This window comes from Xiphias gladius, chromosome 18, assembly GCF_016859285.1.
Source record: "Xiphias gladius isolate SHS-SW01 ecotype Sanya breed wild chromosome 18, ASM1685928v1, whole genome shotgun sequence".
NCBI classification, from domain to species: domain Eukaryota; kingdom Metazoa; phylum Chordata; class Actinopteri; order Istiophoriformes; family Xiphiidae; genus Xiphias; species Xiphias gladius.
The window spans coordinates 19,155,978-19,174,497 of record NC_053417.1 but is presented as its reverse complement, the minus strand read 5'-3'; the positions used below and the strand labels follow the sequence as shown (position 1 = coordinate 19,174,497).

The 18,520-nt window shown below is 39.7% G+C and overlaps 1 protein-coding gene across 1 annotated transcript; it reads right to left on the bottom strand.

The window, feature by feature from the left end:
- Window positions 1-252: 252 nt before the first annotated feature.
- LOC120803852 (intraflagellar transport protein 122 homolog) lies at window positions 253-2,473 on the bottom strand. Its single transcript, XM_040152825.1, has 5 exons — window positions 2,440-2,473; window positions 1,557-1,694; window positions 1,120-1,284; window positions 694-869; window positions 253-390 (listed from the first exon to the last, which is right to left on the bottom strand). The coding sequence occupies exons 2-4, from the start codon at window positions 1,638-1,640 to the stop codon at window positions 843-845; spliced, it is 276 nt and encodes a 91-aa protein (XP_040008759.1). The 5' UTR covers window positions 1,641-1,694; window positions 2,440-2,473; the 3' UTR covers window positions 253-390; window positions 694-842.
- Window positions 2,474-18,520: the final 16,047 nt, after the last annotated feature.

Genomic DNA, 18,520 nt, shown 5'->3' with positions numbered 1-18,520 from the left:
ATATGGACATCGCTAGTGTATATATTTGGCTGCCTGGGTAAAGTACATACTATTAATTGATGGTGAGTCTTTTCAGCTGACATGAAGCCCAAGAATAAGGCTAAGGTACAGGCAAGGTACTATCACCACATTTGGAGGAGTTAATGCTACTTGTAATTTTGTATTGTCCTGTGAAGATAAAAGCAGTAAAAACTGAAAAGGCTGATAAAACTGGTCTCGATCACAACAATTTGTGTGTGTCTGACTGGCCTTCTTGGCAGTGTCAAAGTCAAGTCCCTCCAGGGCTTCTGTGGCTAAATCCCTCCAGTCACTGTCTGTCACACCCAGACGGGCGATCTGATAGGCCTCCTTAAACATCTTCCTCTCCAGGTACTGGTACATGGGTGCTGACTGGACCGAGCAAAAATACCACCGTTAAAAGTCATTACAAAATTAACAGTGTAAAAACAGCAGCAAATTAATTAATAAGTAGGAAGAGGACCACCAACAAAATCATACCTTCACCACATACTTGTCTCAGTAACTAATAGCAAAGCAGTCCAATTAAGTTATTTTCTTTGTAGTACAAGCAAGTACCATGATATTTAAGATACACCGGCCACTGGCATAGACGTGCTCTCAAATCTATATTATGACCACATGGAACGCTGTCATTGCCTTCACGATAGGACAAGCTGACAACATGCTACACACCTGAGGCACCTCCACAGCTGACATGCAATAGACGTGGAGACAGAAGATCTTAGAGCCATTGTAGCCGACCATAAAGCCTTGCATCTTCTGCTGGTGTACAGGGAAGTTGCTAGCCTTGATGTTAAGGTACCCGTTGCCAGAGAGGTGTTCTAGGCCACGCTGTTAGCATTAGGCTCCTACAGTGAGAGCAAAAGAAAAGGAGGCGGGTAAAGGTGGGCAGTGGGGGAAATGGTCTAGAGGTGATTGTGGAACATAGACCAGGCAGGAGTACATGAGTAAAATATGTACCTGTGCTTAAGGCAAATAATTATACACACACACATATTTCTATTTTATTCCACTCCACTGCAACTCTGAAATGTATTTTAAAATCAGCCATATTAGCTTCCTCAGCCATACACTTTACTCTCTCCACTGCCAGCTGACCTGAAAAAGCAGTTCTTTACTATTGATGTCATAGACCAGGAGAGTGCTGTGCTCATCCACCACAGCCAGTTTATTGCGGGAGGCGCTCATGTCCAGGCAGCGCACTGACGTTGACAGCTTCAGCAGTGTGATGGGAAACGGGTTGTCAACAAATATCTTCAGGATCTACATCACAAAAACAGTGACCAGCAGAACACGATCAGAATAGAACATCGGTGCTAATGCTAGTTAAATCCATATACTTTACTTTACTTTAATTATAATAAATGTAAACTCTACAAGGGATGTATTTTATGACTTGCAGTCCCATCTACATACAATAAATCTCATCTTCTTCAAGAAGAAAAATGGACAAATTCCTGGACCATTGGCTTCTGAGCATGAGATAAATTTCTAAGATTACTTAATATGGGAATGAATTTTCTTGAAATACTCACAGCTCCATTCTTTAACCCTACTAGTAGGCCCTCTCTGCCTGGCGGACCACCGATCACTTTGATGTAGCGAATCAGGGACTCCATCACCCATTCTTTTTCCCTGACACTGGTGAAGGACAGGCACTGGAGCCTCTTCTCCTGCACCAGAGCAGAATGGAAAAGGTGAGACCACAATTACATATTACACATGAAGCAATGACTGGTTCAGTATGACCAGATCATTCTGTTTTCATTAGTTCACAGTTTGTTAATCTCACCGTTTACATTATTTAAAAAACACTTTTAAATGTCTGAGAAATCTTAGGATATTGTTCTGTTAAAAACGACCAAGTATGGTTCAATGCCAGAAAGCTGCTTAGGCAATGCACAGCCCATTTATAGGGCCCAAAAGCTGTCTGAGCCATGAAACACGAGCATTTGTGTTAGAGAGAGATCTGAAGCACCTCTGTCACACACAGACAGATTTAAAAGGAAATAACCTCTGTGTTATGGCTGCTCCTCCTCCCTACGAGCATCTGTCAAACACATAGGGACAAAAAACAGAGAAGAACCCCAAGAGACACCCACTGGTTTAACAGACTGCTCCTTCCCTTTCATTCAACTGTCTCACTTCATCTACTTTGAAGAAGGTTGAGAAGGGGAAAGAGACAGAGCATGCACATGCACAGCTGAGGCCTTTTGCAAAGTAGGCAGAAACATCTGGGAAACCAGCAATTCCATGATATTATCAATTTTCTCTGCACTGTTTGGGCTAGTAGTGAATGGCTGAACACTCACTCAGTCTGCCTCCGTCATGTGCTCATATGTTTCTACAGCCTCTTGCGCAATCTGTGAATTATGTGGGGGTTTTTTTTTTTATGGCCAAGGTACTCTTCTTCCTGACCTGACACAGGATGATATGCTGGGAGCAGACCACCAGCAAGTTTCATTCAAACCTCCTGCAAATTTTCTCCTTGATGCGGTAGTGCATGTCTGAGGAGTCATCTGAATAGAGCTCATAGATGAGGATCTTCTCTGGCAGCTGGATGGCAAGACGGTTTCTGTAGATGGCGATCTTCTTCACCAGCTCACGGCACTCTATCCTCACTGGGGAAAGAAGGAAATGGAAGAAAAAGTGGCTATGTGAAGGGGGGGCGTGGAAGGTTTAATTATCTAAGCCAGTACATCCTGTCGAATGACTGCTGTCAAATTCTCTCTACAAACTATCTTGACGGTCTTCCGTTTATGTGTAAATAAAATACTTGACAACAATGGGCTGGACTTTCCCACAAAAATTACATATCCGCTATTTGAAAAACAGTAGGCTGCCTGCCCTTACAAAACAATAATTGGGTGACTGTTGATTTGACTGATGTGACAACAGGAACATTATAAGAAATCCCTATTAAAGTTACTTTTCAAGTATAATTACTAAAGTACTCCCTCTGTAACCTTGGTCACTAACTGTGATGCTCCAAGACATATACAACCTATTATTTGGAGTGGAATTAAAATAGGTCCTCTATCATAAACTCAATTTCCTGTTGCCCTGTGCACACAAAAGTGCACCTTTTTGTTCAGTGATGAGATACTGGACAATGACATCAGTCATGCTGTCTCTGTAAGCATAGAGATCCTTGTAGAGGCCATGAACTGTACTGAAGATAAGTTGGTAGCAGGCGTTGGTCCCATTCTGGCAGCTGGAGAGACGACAATGTAGCAGTACATACAACAGTTTTTGACCCATATTTTTGTTCACACCAGGAAGCTGAGCAGCTCCACTGAAATAGTTGAGGATCAGGGGCCTGAGACAGGGGCTCCAAGCTGTTTTTGATAAGGTCTTGGCAAGTGTTCCCCCTGTCCTATTCTTTAACCAGCCACTTTCAGGTCATGTAAACCGGCATTGTTAAGTCCTGGGATAACTGAATGTCCTGATAAGTGGTTTACTTCCTATTTATGAAAAACACTGGATTAAACACAAACAAATATGGATACAGTAAAAAAAAGTAACAAGAATCTATTTCAAACACCCAGTATTTTGTGTGGTGTTTCGCTTTGGTGAATTCACCACACCAAAGGAATTTTTACATTTCTCCTGTGATAAATTCTTTCAGGCTCCTCACGGAATTTGCTCCGAGTCTTAATTTTGGTTTTGTCAGGTTTTTGTTTTGTTTTTAAAGTGATGGACTCAACTTTAACTGAAGCTGCAATTATACAGCCTCAGCTGCGTTGGAGCAAGGTCTCCGTGGTGAGCAATCTAGATCCACAGAAGAACTGTTGCAAGTTCTCCAAGATGCTTGGACAAACCTACCTGCCAAGTATCTTAAAAACTGTACACAAGCAGGAGAACTGGTGCTGATTTAAATGCAAAGCGTGGTCACAACAAATACTGATTTGATTTCAATTTTTTCTCTTTACTGCGGTTTGAATGTAGTGAAATGATAAAAACTATTCAGGACATTATTCTTGAAGCATCCTCACTTCAAGTGCCTGAAACTTTTATGCAGTATGTTTTCTAGCTTTTCTTGCTTTTATGCATTTCTATGAGATATTGCATAACAACCTAGAAGTATGGATTATAGTTTTGTCAAACTGAAGTTTAATGGCCAGTTTAGTTGTTGGAGAATATGGATATTAGTGTGTGAAATGCAAAAAAAAAATTGAGGAAAATTTATTCATATATCCTTTAATGCAGACCTGGTTTCATAAACTCACATGCAAAACACTGCAGACGTGCGTCAGTATTGCCCAAGGTTTCCCAGAGGAATCCACAGAGTTGGATAGAAATATCTTGGGTTTTGATGAAATGATTAGTCAGGAAAGACCTCCAAGAATATAAGGAGAACAAATAGTAAATCACTGAGTCAGGACAACAGAAAGGGTTTAGTCTAAACATGGTGCATTAATATTAATGAAAGGTTTTTTTGTGCTTGGAGGTAGCTCATTCATGGTAGGAAAAAAAGTCTGGCCCACCTTCTGATAAAGTTGCAGTATGAGTATAAGTCCACTGACAGGATATTGAGTATATATAAGTCCACTGACAGTTGACAGTTAAATTTGAGAAATAACCTCCACTTTTCTTCTTTTTCCAGTCATTGAACAGTGTTTTTTCTGACCCTCTCATCTGTGCACATCATGTTTTCTGAAGCCATCCCCATCTGTTTGTCTGGTGTTGGAAAACTTTTCCAAACCTCTTACACTGAGGTTTGACTTTGGAGAGAGCCTGACTCAGAAGTCAAGAATTTCTAGGAGACGAGTAGAGCAATATATAAAGTGTTAAAGCACTGTCATGCAAGCAATGCATGCTCTTTTGAGGAAAAGAAGCTCCCTTTTCTCATGTCCCACCTGCTGTGATGCTGCAGAGACTCTCTGACACTTCTCTGTGAGATAAATCAAATTTGTTCAAAAGTCTCAAAAGGTTAGTTTTGAGGTTATTATCCCTTTTCACATAATACGAGTTCATTCGTCTTTAAGTCCCCTTTTCTAAAGCAATAGTTTGACATTTTTGGAAATACGCTTATTTGCTTTCTTGCTGTCAGTTAGAAAAGACGTCGAGATCAATACCACTGTTGAATCTGTCCGTTAAATATGAAGCAAATAAAGAACAACTCGGCAACACTTCCTCACTAACTGGAAGAATATTCTGGTGGACTGAAGAAGATTGTTCCAGTTAATTAGTTGCCGAGTTGTTGTTTTTTTCCAACTGGTCCTTTGTTACTTGAGCAGCTGTCGTTGGCAGGTGAAGTGGCGGCAACTCATTCCTCTACACATTAAATATGATGCAAGAGCCAGTACCCTTTAGCTTAGGTTAGCTTGATGCAAGTCCCAACACAGTGCAAAGAAATAATGGAGCACATTACCCATGGACAATTATGACGCAATGGGCCCCTGAGACATTTAAAAGGGCCCCCAACCCTCCTATTTAGAAGCAAGACACCCAGACTGAAAGTAATACAAAACAAGCACAAACCACACAGCCGTGTCATTTTGTGCCTCTTTGTAGATTTTATATGTCTCTTTGTGGTTGTTTTTGAGAACATTTTGCATGTCTTTGTAATGGCAAATAGACTGCTCATATGTAGCCCTTTTTCCGTCATATCGACCAGTCAAAGTGGTTTACGCTGCAATACCACACACATTCATACATAATGGCCGTCACGGCCGTCAGGGATAATCTGGGGTTCAGTATCCTGCCCAAGGACACTTCAACATGTTGACTGGAGGAGCCAGGGATCAAACCACCCACCTCCTGGTTAGTGGACGACCCGCTCTACCTCTTGTAGATGTTTTGCATCTCTTTGTGGCCATTTTGTGTCTCTTTGAGGATGTTTTGCATCCGTTTGTATTGGTTTTGTGTAATCCATCAATGACATAACCCACTGTAAAACCACAGCTTGTCGTTTTTACACTTCTGTTTTTGTATGAATTAAGCAAACAAGATCTGACATGTTAATTAGTGAACACTATCTCCCTGCTCTAGCTTCATAATTATTGGACTTGACATTAGAATGGTATCAATCTTCTCATCTAACTATCTGTTCTTTTCCATCTGTTCCTATAAAATTATGCAATTTTTCGATTGTTTTGTAGGTTGCCAGGGATTTCGCAGCAGATGTGTGTGTCTGACAGAGCAGAAAAAATAAAAAGTATGGAGAAACGAAGAGAAAGAAAAACACCTTCAGACAACTGTGTTGGTTGCTATGTTAGACATGGTGTCCTGTTGCCGTGGAAACCAGGTTTCTGTTATCTGCTCTCTACAGAGATAGAGGGCTCATCTGAAAGGGATTTCATCTTTCTGGCAGCATAGGGGTTCATCTAGCCCAATAATTCACACGTACTGGCTTCCTCCCAGGCTGCCCACAGCGATCTGGCCCTACTTAGCTCAGCGAACAGCAGGGGTCCCTGCTCCTCCCCACAGCCATTCACTGAGGAGATATCTGAGTTTACTGATGCTGTGCCAGCAACATTGCACAAAAGTATGACTGTGATTACTACGTGGTGCGGAGGTTATATAAGGCTGTAAGCCAGTCTTTAGGAAAGATGTTTATAAACATTTGTGAAATCTGTATTTGGCAGTAACTGGCCTGTTACTAAATGATGTTGGTGTATATGGTGTCAGTTTATTGTGGCAGATTATTATTGTTTTACTTTTCCTGTTACAGTAAAGCCTGCAGTCCATTCCCAATTCATGTAGGCTTGTAGACATTCTTTTTCTAGCTATAAAACCATTCAACTTTGAAGTAATTTAAAATATGTGGAAATTTATTGCAATTGTTTTGCCACTTGCCTCCCATATTTTAAAACAACTTTCTATGCATTAAAAACTATCAAGAAGACAAGCAATTTTGAGTCACTCTATGACTGTTGCATGTCTAATATTAGATCATGTTTTTATGTGTTTTTTTTTTTCTCCACTTGCATCAGTTTCAATTTAGATAAGAGCCTTGCTGATTGCATAACCGGCGTGTGGTGATGCTTCTTCTGTGCTTACGTCAGGATCACTGAGGTGCATCATGCATCACTGCCAGTCCAATTTACAGCTGAGAGGATTACAAAACCAAAATAATTTAGATATAGTTACAGAAAATATTCATCTTGTTCATCCGTTTTTTTTATAGCATCTGATAATCCACTAGCAGTCTTTTGAACTTCTCATGTGGCTCACACAGAGAGAGCTGAAGATCTCACGGTGTCTAAGTGCTAACTGGGGTATGATTGCTGTGAATCACAACAGTCGACCCAGATGAGTGTCCAAATTTAAATTTCAGTGAGCTGTCGTGAGGGCTTAACAGTGAAAACCTCAAGGCAGAAACTCACAGGAGGCTGATGTAAAACGAGACAGAAAAATAAACATGACTAAATCCTCGGATAGTTTGATATGAATAAAGGAGACACGTAACTGACAAGTATAATACTCTGCTCTATACCTACACCCAGGACTGAGCACAGTACTGATGTAAAATGATGAATCATTCTAATAAAAAGGTGCAAATAATCAACAGCGATTAGCCGGGGAAGTAGCTTACACACAGTCTGTGTCGCCCTCTGTTGCTGACCATCCAGCACAGCAGGAACAAATTTCTGAAGCGGTGAAACGGTGGTATGGACAGGGTTACGTCCTACGTCTTAGCCTAAACAGTAATGAATTCCATTCCAGGACACCTGCGATTCAATGCTTTTTAAAGCCATACATTTTTCAAAAAGTGTTGGATCTGTGTCACAGAGGTCATAATGGGAACATCTCAGGCCACAGTGTGTGATGTAGCCGCATTTGAACTCTCTGAGCTTTACAGTGACTGTATTTATCAGTGGCGGAGGATGTACTCAGATCCTTTTCTTCCAGACAATGCCAAACTGTAAAAATACTTTGAGTAAAAGTCTTGCGTTGAAAATGTTACTTAATTAAAAGTATGGAAATATATTCAAGAAAATGTACTTAAAGTATTAAAAGTAAACTTATTTAATGCAGAAAAATGTTCCCTGTGAGTATTATACTGTTATTATATAATTAGATTACTATTACTTATGTCTTCATGTGTAAACAGCATTTTACAAGCAACTGCTGTTGCTTGTTTGCTTTTTAACAATTTTACATAGGATTGCAAATAATGATTATTTTCATTATGGATGACTCTTTGAAAAAATTCTGAAAATAGTGAGAAATCCCCATCACTGTTACCCAAAGTGATACCTTCACAATGCTTGTTTTGTCCATCTAATATTCTAAACCTCAAAATGACTACAAATAAATCAAAATTATTAAAAAGAAAAGTAGCAAATCCTCACATCTAAGAAGCTGGAACCATGAAATAATTGGAATTTTATGATAAAAAATTATGTTTGACAATTTATGTCAGTTGTCTAATGAGCTAATCATTTTAGCTCTATTATATACCAATATATATTGTTGGGTAGTTTAATTTATAATAAAATATCATATTTTATTAGCTCTTCATATATTTTGTATGCAATGTTCTTCATTTGTAATGTAACTAAAGCTGCTGATAAATGTAGTGGAGTAAAAATGTGGAAATGTGTAAAGGAATTTTCCCTTCTTACGGTCTCAAGCACTGCTGTGCAGATTATAGAGTAAAGGTGACCCAGTCCCCAATGGCTATTGTAATAACAACCAAGGCTGTAAAGATAAGATGGATGGAGACCCCGGTCAGGGGAGTGAACAGTCATAACACAGGGTCCCTTCATCTTCTGAAGGGCTCCTGGGAAAGTACGGCATGAAATATACAACGTGACCTAGGTTAATGTGGTTAAATGTCCAGGATTTCATACCCTATAGAATCCTTATGGAATAGGTGCTGTGTTCACATGATGGATATCTTTATTTTGACATGTAGTAAGTTTTGTATGAGTTTTGCATGGGTTTAAATACACTCTGCAAGGAATATGACCTTCAGAATTGGTTGGGATTAACTTGTATTGCTCATCTCTACTCTCCTTGGCCGAGCTTCTGTCAAATTATTCCCAGAGATGAAGGACTTTCATTCAAAGCATGACAACACTAACACTAACAGTAAGACTAGCAATACCTGCATGTTATTCAACCAACCTACACTTCAGGCATTTGAGGATACATGGAGTGAAGGCAGGAGATGGTGCTGCCAGACACTGATCCATCAGACAGTCTATAGTACGTCATCATTCTGAGAGGATTGCGGTGCTAGAAAGGATTACACGATTTGACATTTTTCCTTACCAAAAGTGCTTAACCACTTTGATTAGGGACACACAAAAAAAACCATAAAATAAATTTATGACGAAGGCAGATCAATTCAGAATATTTTTAGGGGCCGATTATGTTCTCGTGGGACTGATGTGGCTGAATCGGGGATGGATGGAAGATTATTTGAGGACAGAGATTCAGCACCATCTGCACAATGTGGAGACACTATAGTTCAATATAATGTAAATGTAATCTCACTATCTTGCCCCGTGGTCACACTAAAGTTGGACTATGAGCCAAAACACATCAGCTCCTTTAAAGCTGCTTTGCAGTGTCTATTTCTATTTAATCCTTTAACTGTAAAACACATACCGTAGGAGGTGAAAGGCGAAACAGACAAAAGAACCATAAAACCATACAGTTCGTCTGCCACTCAACCACAGACAAAGTCATTTGTCTTTCCCAATAGACATGTTTTAGATATAGCACACAATGACGTATCATTATTGGAATTTAAAATGGAAATTTTGTATCTTAAGTTTCTATAGATTTCAGCACCAAAAGAGTGCCATTAAAATATTAGGTAATGAGAACAAGAGACAGACTTTAAACAGATCCCTGAACAGTAATTGTATGCATATCTATATCCACCAGTCCCATAATATAACTAAATCCATCTGGCGCTCTACAACATGGGAGTGCATTTATTGATCTGTTCCAGATGTTGCCTGCTTATTTTCATCTATTAGCTGCTCTTTGCTACCCAACTCCTAGTCAGTTGAGCTTATGATCTAGCACTAGATAAACTTGTCTTGGATTTTCATATTGACTCATAGTAGCAGTGTTACCGACAAGGAAAATATACGGTTCTCACAGCTAATTGACAGAAGTCAAATCAGTTAAAACATCTAAATGAAAAAAGGAACTGTGTCAGCCTCAGTGTCACAAGATCCAATTACAGTATAATGAATTATTATTTGTTCTATTGCCATTTATCATTTTGTCATATAAACAAATATATTTGCTGCTTCCGATTTTCAAACTCTACAAACACATTTCATCCAGTGACTTGGTGTATGACATTTGAATTCATTAAATGCAGTTCTCTCGCATTCGCAGTACCTTTTTAAAAAAGCATACTTTATACCTATATATGAAATCCATACTGTTCAATACAGTGACCCCCTAGCGTTATTGAAGCCCCTGGGGCCAATCTTGTAGAATCCCTATGGCAAAGATCTAACTGGGGTCATTCAGGGGGCAAAACCATAAAACAATATAAAGGCTACAGCCATACGACACAGAAAATTCAAAACATTTGAGATCACAGGGTTACTGCTCCACATGACACTGCATCAGGGATTCAGGGGCAGTACTTGCCAGTGTGGGCTCTAAGTACAACTGTGTTCATTCAGTTGCAGTTTTGCATCACTGTAAGAGAATTGCCCAAAACAAAAAAAGTGTCTTGCTCACATGCAAATATATTGACATTGTAAGTGAGGTGGAGACATAAAGTGTCAGCATGATTATCTCCCATTGTTTTGCATAATTCATTTACTAGGACTTCTTCCCTCTCTTCCATCCCCTTATCATCTATTTTCTTTGGCTTTCCCAAAGAGAGGCAGTAGAAATCGCTTTGGTGAAAGTCCAATTAATAAATCACGAAAGTGTCAGCCCGTCATCTTCAGTTATTTGTAGCGTAGTATCTTTATTTATTATCAATGTGAAGACATGCACATGGAATGTCCTGAATGTGGATTTTGTCGAAGGTCCATCTCTATGACCAGTGATATGGAAATACAAGAACATTTCCAGATGCAGTCAGAGCAGTGGATCATTTACATCAGGATGTTGCAGTACTTTATTACTTTATTATTTATTACGTTCATTTTGTAACACGAGATCCTCTCTAAGTTAAATTGTTGTAGTGTACACAATGTATCTATCACAGAGATTTTTAGACATTGTAATTGTCTTATAAATCGGATGATGCTTTGCCAAACGAAACATTTTCTTCATTGAAAATGATTGGATGTAGGGAATCCAGAAACTCCACTCGAAGTGAATGCTAACGTTGTTTTGTGTCTGCTGCACATGTAAAAACTAGGCAACTGACAAGTTCGCCATTTCAACTTAAATGTTAATTATAATGTCAGTGATGTGTTCACGACTTGTTTCCGCTGCACCCAAGTGCCCATAAAAAAAAAATCAGATATGGCAACTTTAAACCTTGAAGATATGGCTGTTCTTCCATGATAACGTGGAAAGTCTTGCATGCATTAAATCAATGATGCCTGTATGAATGTGTTCAGATAATTCTTATTCCATCTGTATCTATCACTGTTTTTTCTCTGTTTACTTTAGTTACCGTTGTGAGCCAGATGGTATGTGCTGTCTCTGAGATCTTTGCGGTCAGACTCTCATGTCTCTCTGCAATGCTCTAATCACATCAGCCTCACCTCATTACCACAAACCACGAAATCACGCCATGCCAAAATGTATGCCTTTTTATGTTGTGTACATTGCTATAAAATTGACTGAAATGTCTATGAATAATTGCTGTATTACTGTTAAACTGGCTTTGGTAATAACTCATAAAAGTCACTGTAACTTTTGACGTCAGACTTTCCAGTCATAAGGATTTTAGTGTCTTAGATTGTGTGTTTTTTTTTATTCATCAATCATTTATTTTATAATTTCACACCTATTCAGAGCTGCTCAAAAATAGATATCATTATAGCAATGCAGGTAAGCTACCTCATACTCAAAGAAATACTTGATGACAAGAGTTCAGGAAGCTACTGCTCCTAGATCAAGAGATAGTCCAGCACATAAACCCCCCATAAAACCACAATTTGTCATTTTTATACTTCAGGTTTTGTACAGGTTAAACAAACAAGATATATCATTTTAAATAGTGAGCTTTAAAGGTGGTGCTAGGCAGATTTTGTTACTTTGGGTTCAGAATTAAAAAAAAAATGCAGGCACCATGCCGGTCTTGAACGTAACGTTACTTTCAGTTGGCTATCTTTCGTGTTGCACTCAAAAGGAGTTCCAGGATTAATGTCGGTGGTCCATCTAAATCGTCCGTTAGATGTTCGCTAAAGAAATGTCAACTGTATTTTATCCGACAGTTTAGCTTTTCCTTTCAAGCTGAACCCAGACACTGAACAGTATTTTAGTTAACAAGTTAGTGAGTCCACCTTCTGAATGATTTGCTGTTGAGCGGTGGTGAACACAGGTAGCTCTGGTAATGCTGGGTGAGCAGGATCGACAGAGAGCGATAACTGCAGATACTGAGGAGACTCAGTTTTTTTGTATTACTGAAGAGCAGAGTGACATGGGGACAGTGTTAAAGAACACGGCACATTTTCCACTAGCCTCGCCATAGACAAGGAAGACACCTGTAACCATGGTATCTGTACAGCCACAGCCTCAAAATGGTTAGAAGATAAAAAAAATTAAAAATGCAAGACAAAAATTAGTCTTCCTGCTCCCAGTCTTTATACTAAGATAAGCTAGCCGGCTGCTGGCTGTAGCTTCACATTTAATGGACCAATATGAGAGTGGTCTCAATCTTCTCATCTAACTCTTTGCAAAAAAAAGCGAAAATGTCAAACTATTCCTTTAAAGTAAAAGAACTTTTCGTATCTTAATATTTGACACCTGCAAAAATTAAAAATGGTAAAACATTACTAACAGAAACCAGGTACAAGGGTACCAGGTTATATTATCAATCTGTGCTTCTTGAAATATAGATAAGTCTAAAATGATGGCCAAGCCTGAATCCTCCTCTAACAGTGGTTGTGCCTAAAGTGCTTTTAGGGTTGAGAGGATGGATGTTTGGCAGGTGGCAGGGGCAGGAGGGGCATATGTATATATCTCTCTCCCTGTTGTTGAATGCTAGTGATGACAGACAGATGATTTGGATGACAGGACCAGAGATCAAATCTGCCTTTGGATTTCCTGGCAGAGTCAAGCTTGGAGACAGATTCAGACTAGCTCTGTCTCTCATCCGTCCTCTCGACTGCTCCCAGAGCCCTATATCAGTCGTAAATCTTAAATCTCCCAGGACAGCGTTGCCAATAATGACAAAGCGGCCCCTGTAGGCATTATGGGAACTTTGCATGTTGCACTCTGTCAGCTTCAACACCAACAGCTCTGTGTGTTCCAGACAGTACAGTCTATGGCTGCAGCATGGCCACTAATGAAAAGAAAGGTTTAAGTTGGTCACTGATGACGATGTTCATGATGGAGATGAAGAGATGGAAACAAGCATCAAATGGGTGTGTGTGTGTGTGTGCGTGTGTGTGTTTGTGTGTGTGTGTGTGTGTGTGTGTGTGTGTGTGTGTGTGTGTGTGTGTGTGTGTGTGTGTGTGTGTGTGTGTGTGTGTGTGTGTGTGTGTGTGTGTGTGTTTGTGTGTGTCTGTGTGCTTATTTGGTGCTCATTTTTAATTGTTGTATTTCCTTATTTTCCCTTTATCTTTTAAAATGATTTTATCATGCTGATCATTGGCTTTTATGCCAATATTAAGAAACTTGAACTACCACTGTGTATGAAAGGTGCTATACAAACAAAATTGACTTGACTAATTATCACTAAACACAAAGCACAGCTGAGGCTGATGGGAATGTCAATAGTTCTGCAGGTATTGAGTTATAAATAAAAGTAATGGAAAGATCAAAAAGTGATGATACCACTAGATGTAAAGTCAGAGGATCACCAGGGTCGTTCCAATTCATCCTGAGAGGGACATGAATGTGTGTACCAAACTTCATGACAATTAGTCAAACAGTTTTTACACATTTCACAGAATATCAAAAATGTGAACCTCATGGATGCACTAGATAAAATGTCAGGGATTCACCAAAATCCGTAGGATTTATCCTCATGGAACCATGAATGTCTGTAGAAGCTTTTGTGGCAGTCCATCCTCTAGTTGTTGAGATATTTCCTTCTGGACTGGTCTACTGTGGCTAAAAACACGACTCTTACTGTTGTGCTGTGTGTGTTGTAGATATTGTATTGGATGTGAATTACTCCATACTGGAGTAAATGCCGAGTTGTACTGGTGTTGTCATGGTTCTCACATGCCATCTATGTTTCTGCCAGTTCATTGTCACTAACTCTCATGTCATTTCATATCCAGCCACTCCCCTCTGCCCGGTTCCCTGCCTGTTGGCCTCTCCGCTCCTGTACACACGTTTCCATTTACCTAATCACCCCCTCTGTGTGTATGCCTCCATTTCCAATCGCTAGTTGGGTGGTTGCCAAGTTCTCCAGACCTTAGTTTGCGTACCTGCCTGTTTTGACTATGATTCTGCCTGCTAGCCATTTGTACTGTTGCCTGCCTGGTTTCTTTGCCTGTTTCTGAAGATTATAGTAAAGATTCTTTACTTGCCATCATTGATTCTCTTGTGATATTGGTCCCTGAGTTTTTCTCAAAATAGATAGGTGTTTAACAAAAGCTCTGATTAAACTGCTTATCTAAATACAGCCAACTACACTGAATAAAATGGTCTGTTTTTTGTTTCCTTGTGTCAACAGCTGGTGTAAAGATTTTTTTCAGCTGAAGAGGTGTGACAAGGGTTAGACAACAGCTCAGTGCTCAGCTGCTAGAGCCGAATAAAGAACAAGGAGCAGCAGAGCAGGCCCTGTGCTTGATCAGGAAAAAGAAAAAGTGGATTTCAGCCCAACGCTCCATGGCCTTAATCTGTAGGATTAGGGCATCAGAAAGTTCACTCTGTTGTGTTTGTGTCTGTGTGCATGCAAGCGTGTTTGTGTGCTTGTGCTTTCTTTGTGGATAATACATGTGTGTTACATGTGCTTTCATGGTTATGAACACCAACATAAGTGTGAATTAGTTTGTAAACTCTAGTATCCAGAGGCACATGTGTAGCAGCAGCAGCAGGTCAGACGGGCTGGGAGGGAGGGAGGGAGGGAGGGAGGGAGGGAGGTGCTCGTGGGTTAAGAGCTAAAGCCGCTTGGCCCAGATGAAGAGGGCTCTCAGGCTCTTTGCCAATCAAAGCCCAGCCAACAGCCCACTCACTGACAGGGCAGGGTAATGGTGGGTTAGGCCACACGCATACTGGATGTACATGCAGCCTACAGCCTATATTGCAGACATTGTATGGTGCATGTAATTTTAGAGCATTATAGGGACAGAGATAAAGAGTTGGGGCTGTACTTGAAATTTAATTAAATTCCACCATAATTAGCAGATTCCTGGCCACTTGGGGTTAGCGACAGCAACAAGGACATATCAACTTTTTAAAGAAGTTTTCCATCACACGTAGAAATTAGGAATTGATTGTTATTTATAGCGCCCTCTGAACAGGTACACTCAGAAATTAAACAAAACAAAGTCTTTAATAGAACAGAAAAACAGGCAATAAATTGGGTACAGGCTCATTTAAAGCAATATTGAGATTATTCATGAAGTTACAGAGGGATATTTAAGTTTTTTGTGATTTTTTATTTTTTATTTTTTTTTTTTAGGTGATACTGGTTAAATTGGGGCCAGAGTTATAGAGCAGAAAACATGAGATATAAGATGACAGTTTTCGATATTGCTTCTTTTACAGGGCTGTTCTTTCCTAATAATTTCTTGAAAGTTGAAAAAACAGTGCAATTTGGTACTAATTACAGGAAAAATAGAGAAAAAGTTCTGAGACTGTAATATAAGTTAGTTCAGTCAATAGTAAAGTCAAGTTTATTATCGACTTGCAAGTGATATTTAATGAAAAAACATGACCCCGATATTCATTACTCTTTTCTTCATTTATGCTGAATCAATGTTTGTTTGTTCACACATTTCACATTTTGGAGCCACCTGCTTTCCTCTGAATAACAGTGTTAAGGTTGTGCTAGCTTACCATTTAAAAATAACTGAATGTGTATGAACTGATCAATCTATCTATATTACCTATAATTAGTACCAAATTATATTGTTCTTTCCGGGAAACTTTTTAGGTGATTATTTGAAATATAAATTGGAATTTGCGGACCCGTAAAATAAAGTGTTACCCAATGTTCCAACATGGGCTTTGCATATAAATAAAAATCAGTAAAGTGTCACGGCTCGTACTGCAAAACCCAGGTATCATGGAACTTGTTCCATTTTAAATCTGGTATTCAATGGCCATTTGAGGGGTGTTTGCAGTATGGAAAAGAAATTTTGAGTAATTTGTGGTGTTGATAACCCTGATCTTCTCTTTTATCCACCTCATGCAAATCTTTAATTTCATGTCTAGCATATAGTCTATCTTCTCCATGTGTCACCAGTTCAATGTGCCTCTCTCAGTAGAGTAAGATGCTCGATTATAGCTTAAAATGCCTCCAATATCCTTATAAATTACTTCTGTCCCTTTCGTGACCCACTCGGTAACCATCTTCCAGCTTCAATCTACTACCAATCTACCAATTTCACCATAATTGCCTTCCTTCTATCAGTTCTCCTCCTTCATCTTCCTGTCACTCTAATATCATGACAGCTTCTTCATGTGTCTTGTAGTAATTACAGTGGATCTTGAAGAATGCATTATGTTTAAGATATCAGACAGGCCTGAGCACCACGACGGGACACAAGTGAGCATGATGGAGTCTGTAGCTGGTTTCAGTCAGTGAGGATAAAGTCTATCTGAACATCTGCCAAAAACACAGAGATCATCTAACCAGAGATGGGCACACAGTTCACTGTGACATAATGTCAAGCATACAAATACTAATGGTTTGGAAAAAGCTTTTTTTTTTCTCTCCTTTCATCCATTACATGCCTTAAATGCCAGTTGTGTTTTTGGCCATGATGTTTTTATCACTAGGCAGGTGGTGTGGATTAGTGATGCTCTCTAAACTTCAGTGTGGGATGACACATGCACCACACAAGACTGTATAATCCATGGACCTGCAGTTTTTTAGTCTTTAACAGCCACCTGAATGTCTCTTTCTTTATCTTTTCCATTATTGCCTCATCATCTAGCCTCTCCTCACTTTACTTTATTCCCTCGATCTTCTCGCTATTTTCTCCTCTTTTCCCAATTAATCAGCTCTGCCCCATCACCATTTTTGCCTCTCATTCATCTTCTCCTCTCACAAATCTGTCCTTTCGGTTCAATAAACCGCCTCTCTTTGGCTGTGTGAGGCTTCCTTCCTCGCAAATTGCAATTTCACTGGAGCTCTGGGTTCTTTCAGTGACCTCTTGTGCAATAATTACAAGTTATTGATGGATCTCTAACTTATAGTCAGAAAGGTTAAGTCATGGTAAAACATTGTCATGTTTAAAATTGATATAACTGTCAGTAGAAGGTAAAGTGTGGGTCATTTGACACAACTTTTTAATGCAAACTTAATTTTCCTTTCTTTTTTTAACCAGAATCTATAAAAGTTAGAGATGAAATGTTAAAAGGATGCAGCATAACTACAATAGGTTTCCCTCTACTGTCTACGAAGTCACTCAGAGCAGCACCCAAGTGCTTGTCTTTCAGTTTTTTTCATTTAGATTAAGATTTGAAATGAAAAGATGGAGACCAAAAGTATGCTCACACACCAGTATGTGTGGCAGCAGTGAGAGGCTTGCATTTTAAGTTCACGGAATTATAAAAGTGCAGCCTGCAGCCCTTCCACAGATAATGGACCGAGGAAAAAATAAAAAGCAGAGTGGGGGGAAAAACAACAAAAGAGGAATGAATACACAGTAATAAAATGGAATCTCGTCTTCCATCTGAAAAGAACATCAAAGGAGATGCTTAATCTCAGGAGGCAGTACTTTGTCATCTAACGTGCATCTCCTGTGTCTCTCAATCCCTCTCCATCCATCCCTCTCTCTGATGATGAGATGGATGATGATGAACATGCGTGAGGGAGAGAAAGAGGGAGGGAGGAAGGGTGGGAGGAAGAGAGGGATAATACCTTCTGAATACATGATGAATGTATTCAGCGGGCTTAAACTGACTGGGGGGCGAGTGGCGCACAGAGACCGAGAGCGTGCATGTGAGTGACACCGAGCACCATCATCAACTCTCCCCTGCAGCCGCTCTCAGTCTCTCCATCCTCCTCCTGAAGAGAGACGGAGGGAATCACGCAACAGACAAGACAAGTAAAAGACAGGATACAAAATAGCTTATCTTTCTCTTCTCTCTTTTTTCTTTTTTTTAATTTAAAGTGAGCTACCTGAGGCAAGCGGAAAGGGGCGGCAGGAAGCAGAAGTAACGTATATTTTGTCGTTGGGTCCAGCCTACCCAGAGCTTTTTTCTCAGCAACAAGCTCAAGAGCCGTGCTCAGTGTGCAGAGCCTGAGGAGGTGAAGAGG

What these genes read in the sequence shown, in the direction of transcription:
- LOC120803852 (XM_040152825.1), bottom strand. Translation starts at nt 1,640, where the DNA reads ATGGAGTCCCTGATTCGCTACATCAAAGTGATCGGTGGTCCGCCAGGC. An exon ending in TAGGGTTAAAGAATGGAGCT is followed by an intron (nt 1,285 to 1,556) that starts GTGAGTATTTCA and finishes TTTGTGATGTAG; the next exon opens with ATCCTGAAGATATTTGTTGA. An exon ending in GTAAAGAACTGCTTTTTCAG is followed by an intron (nt 870 to 1,119) that starts GTCAGCTGGCAG and finishes CTCTCACTGTAG; the next exon opens with GAGCCTAATGCTAACAGCGT.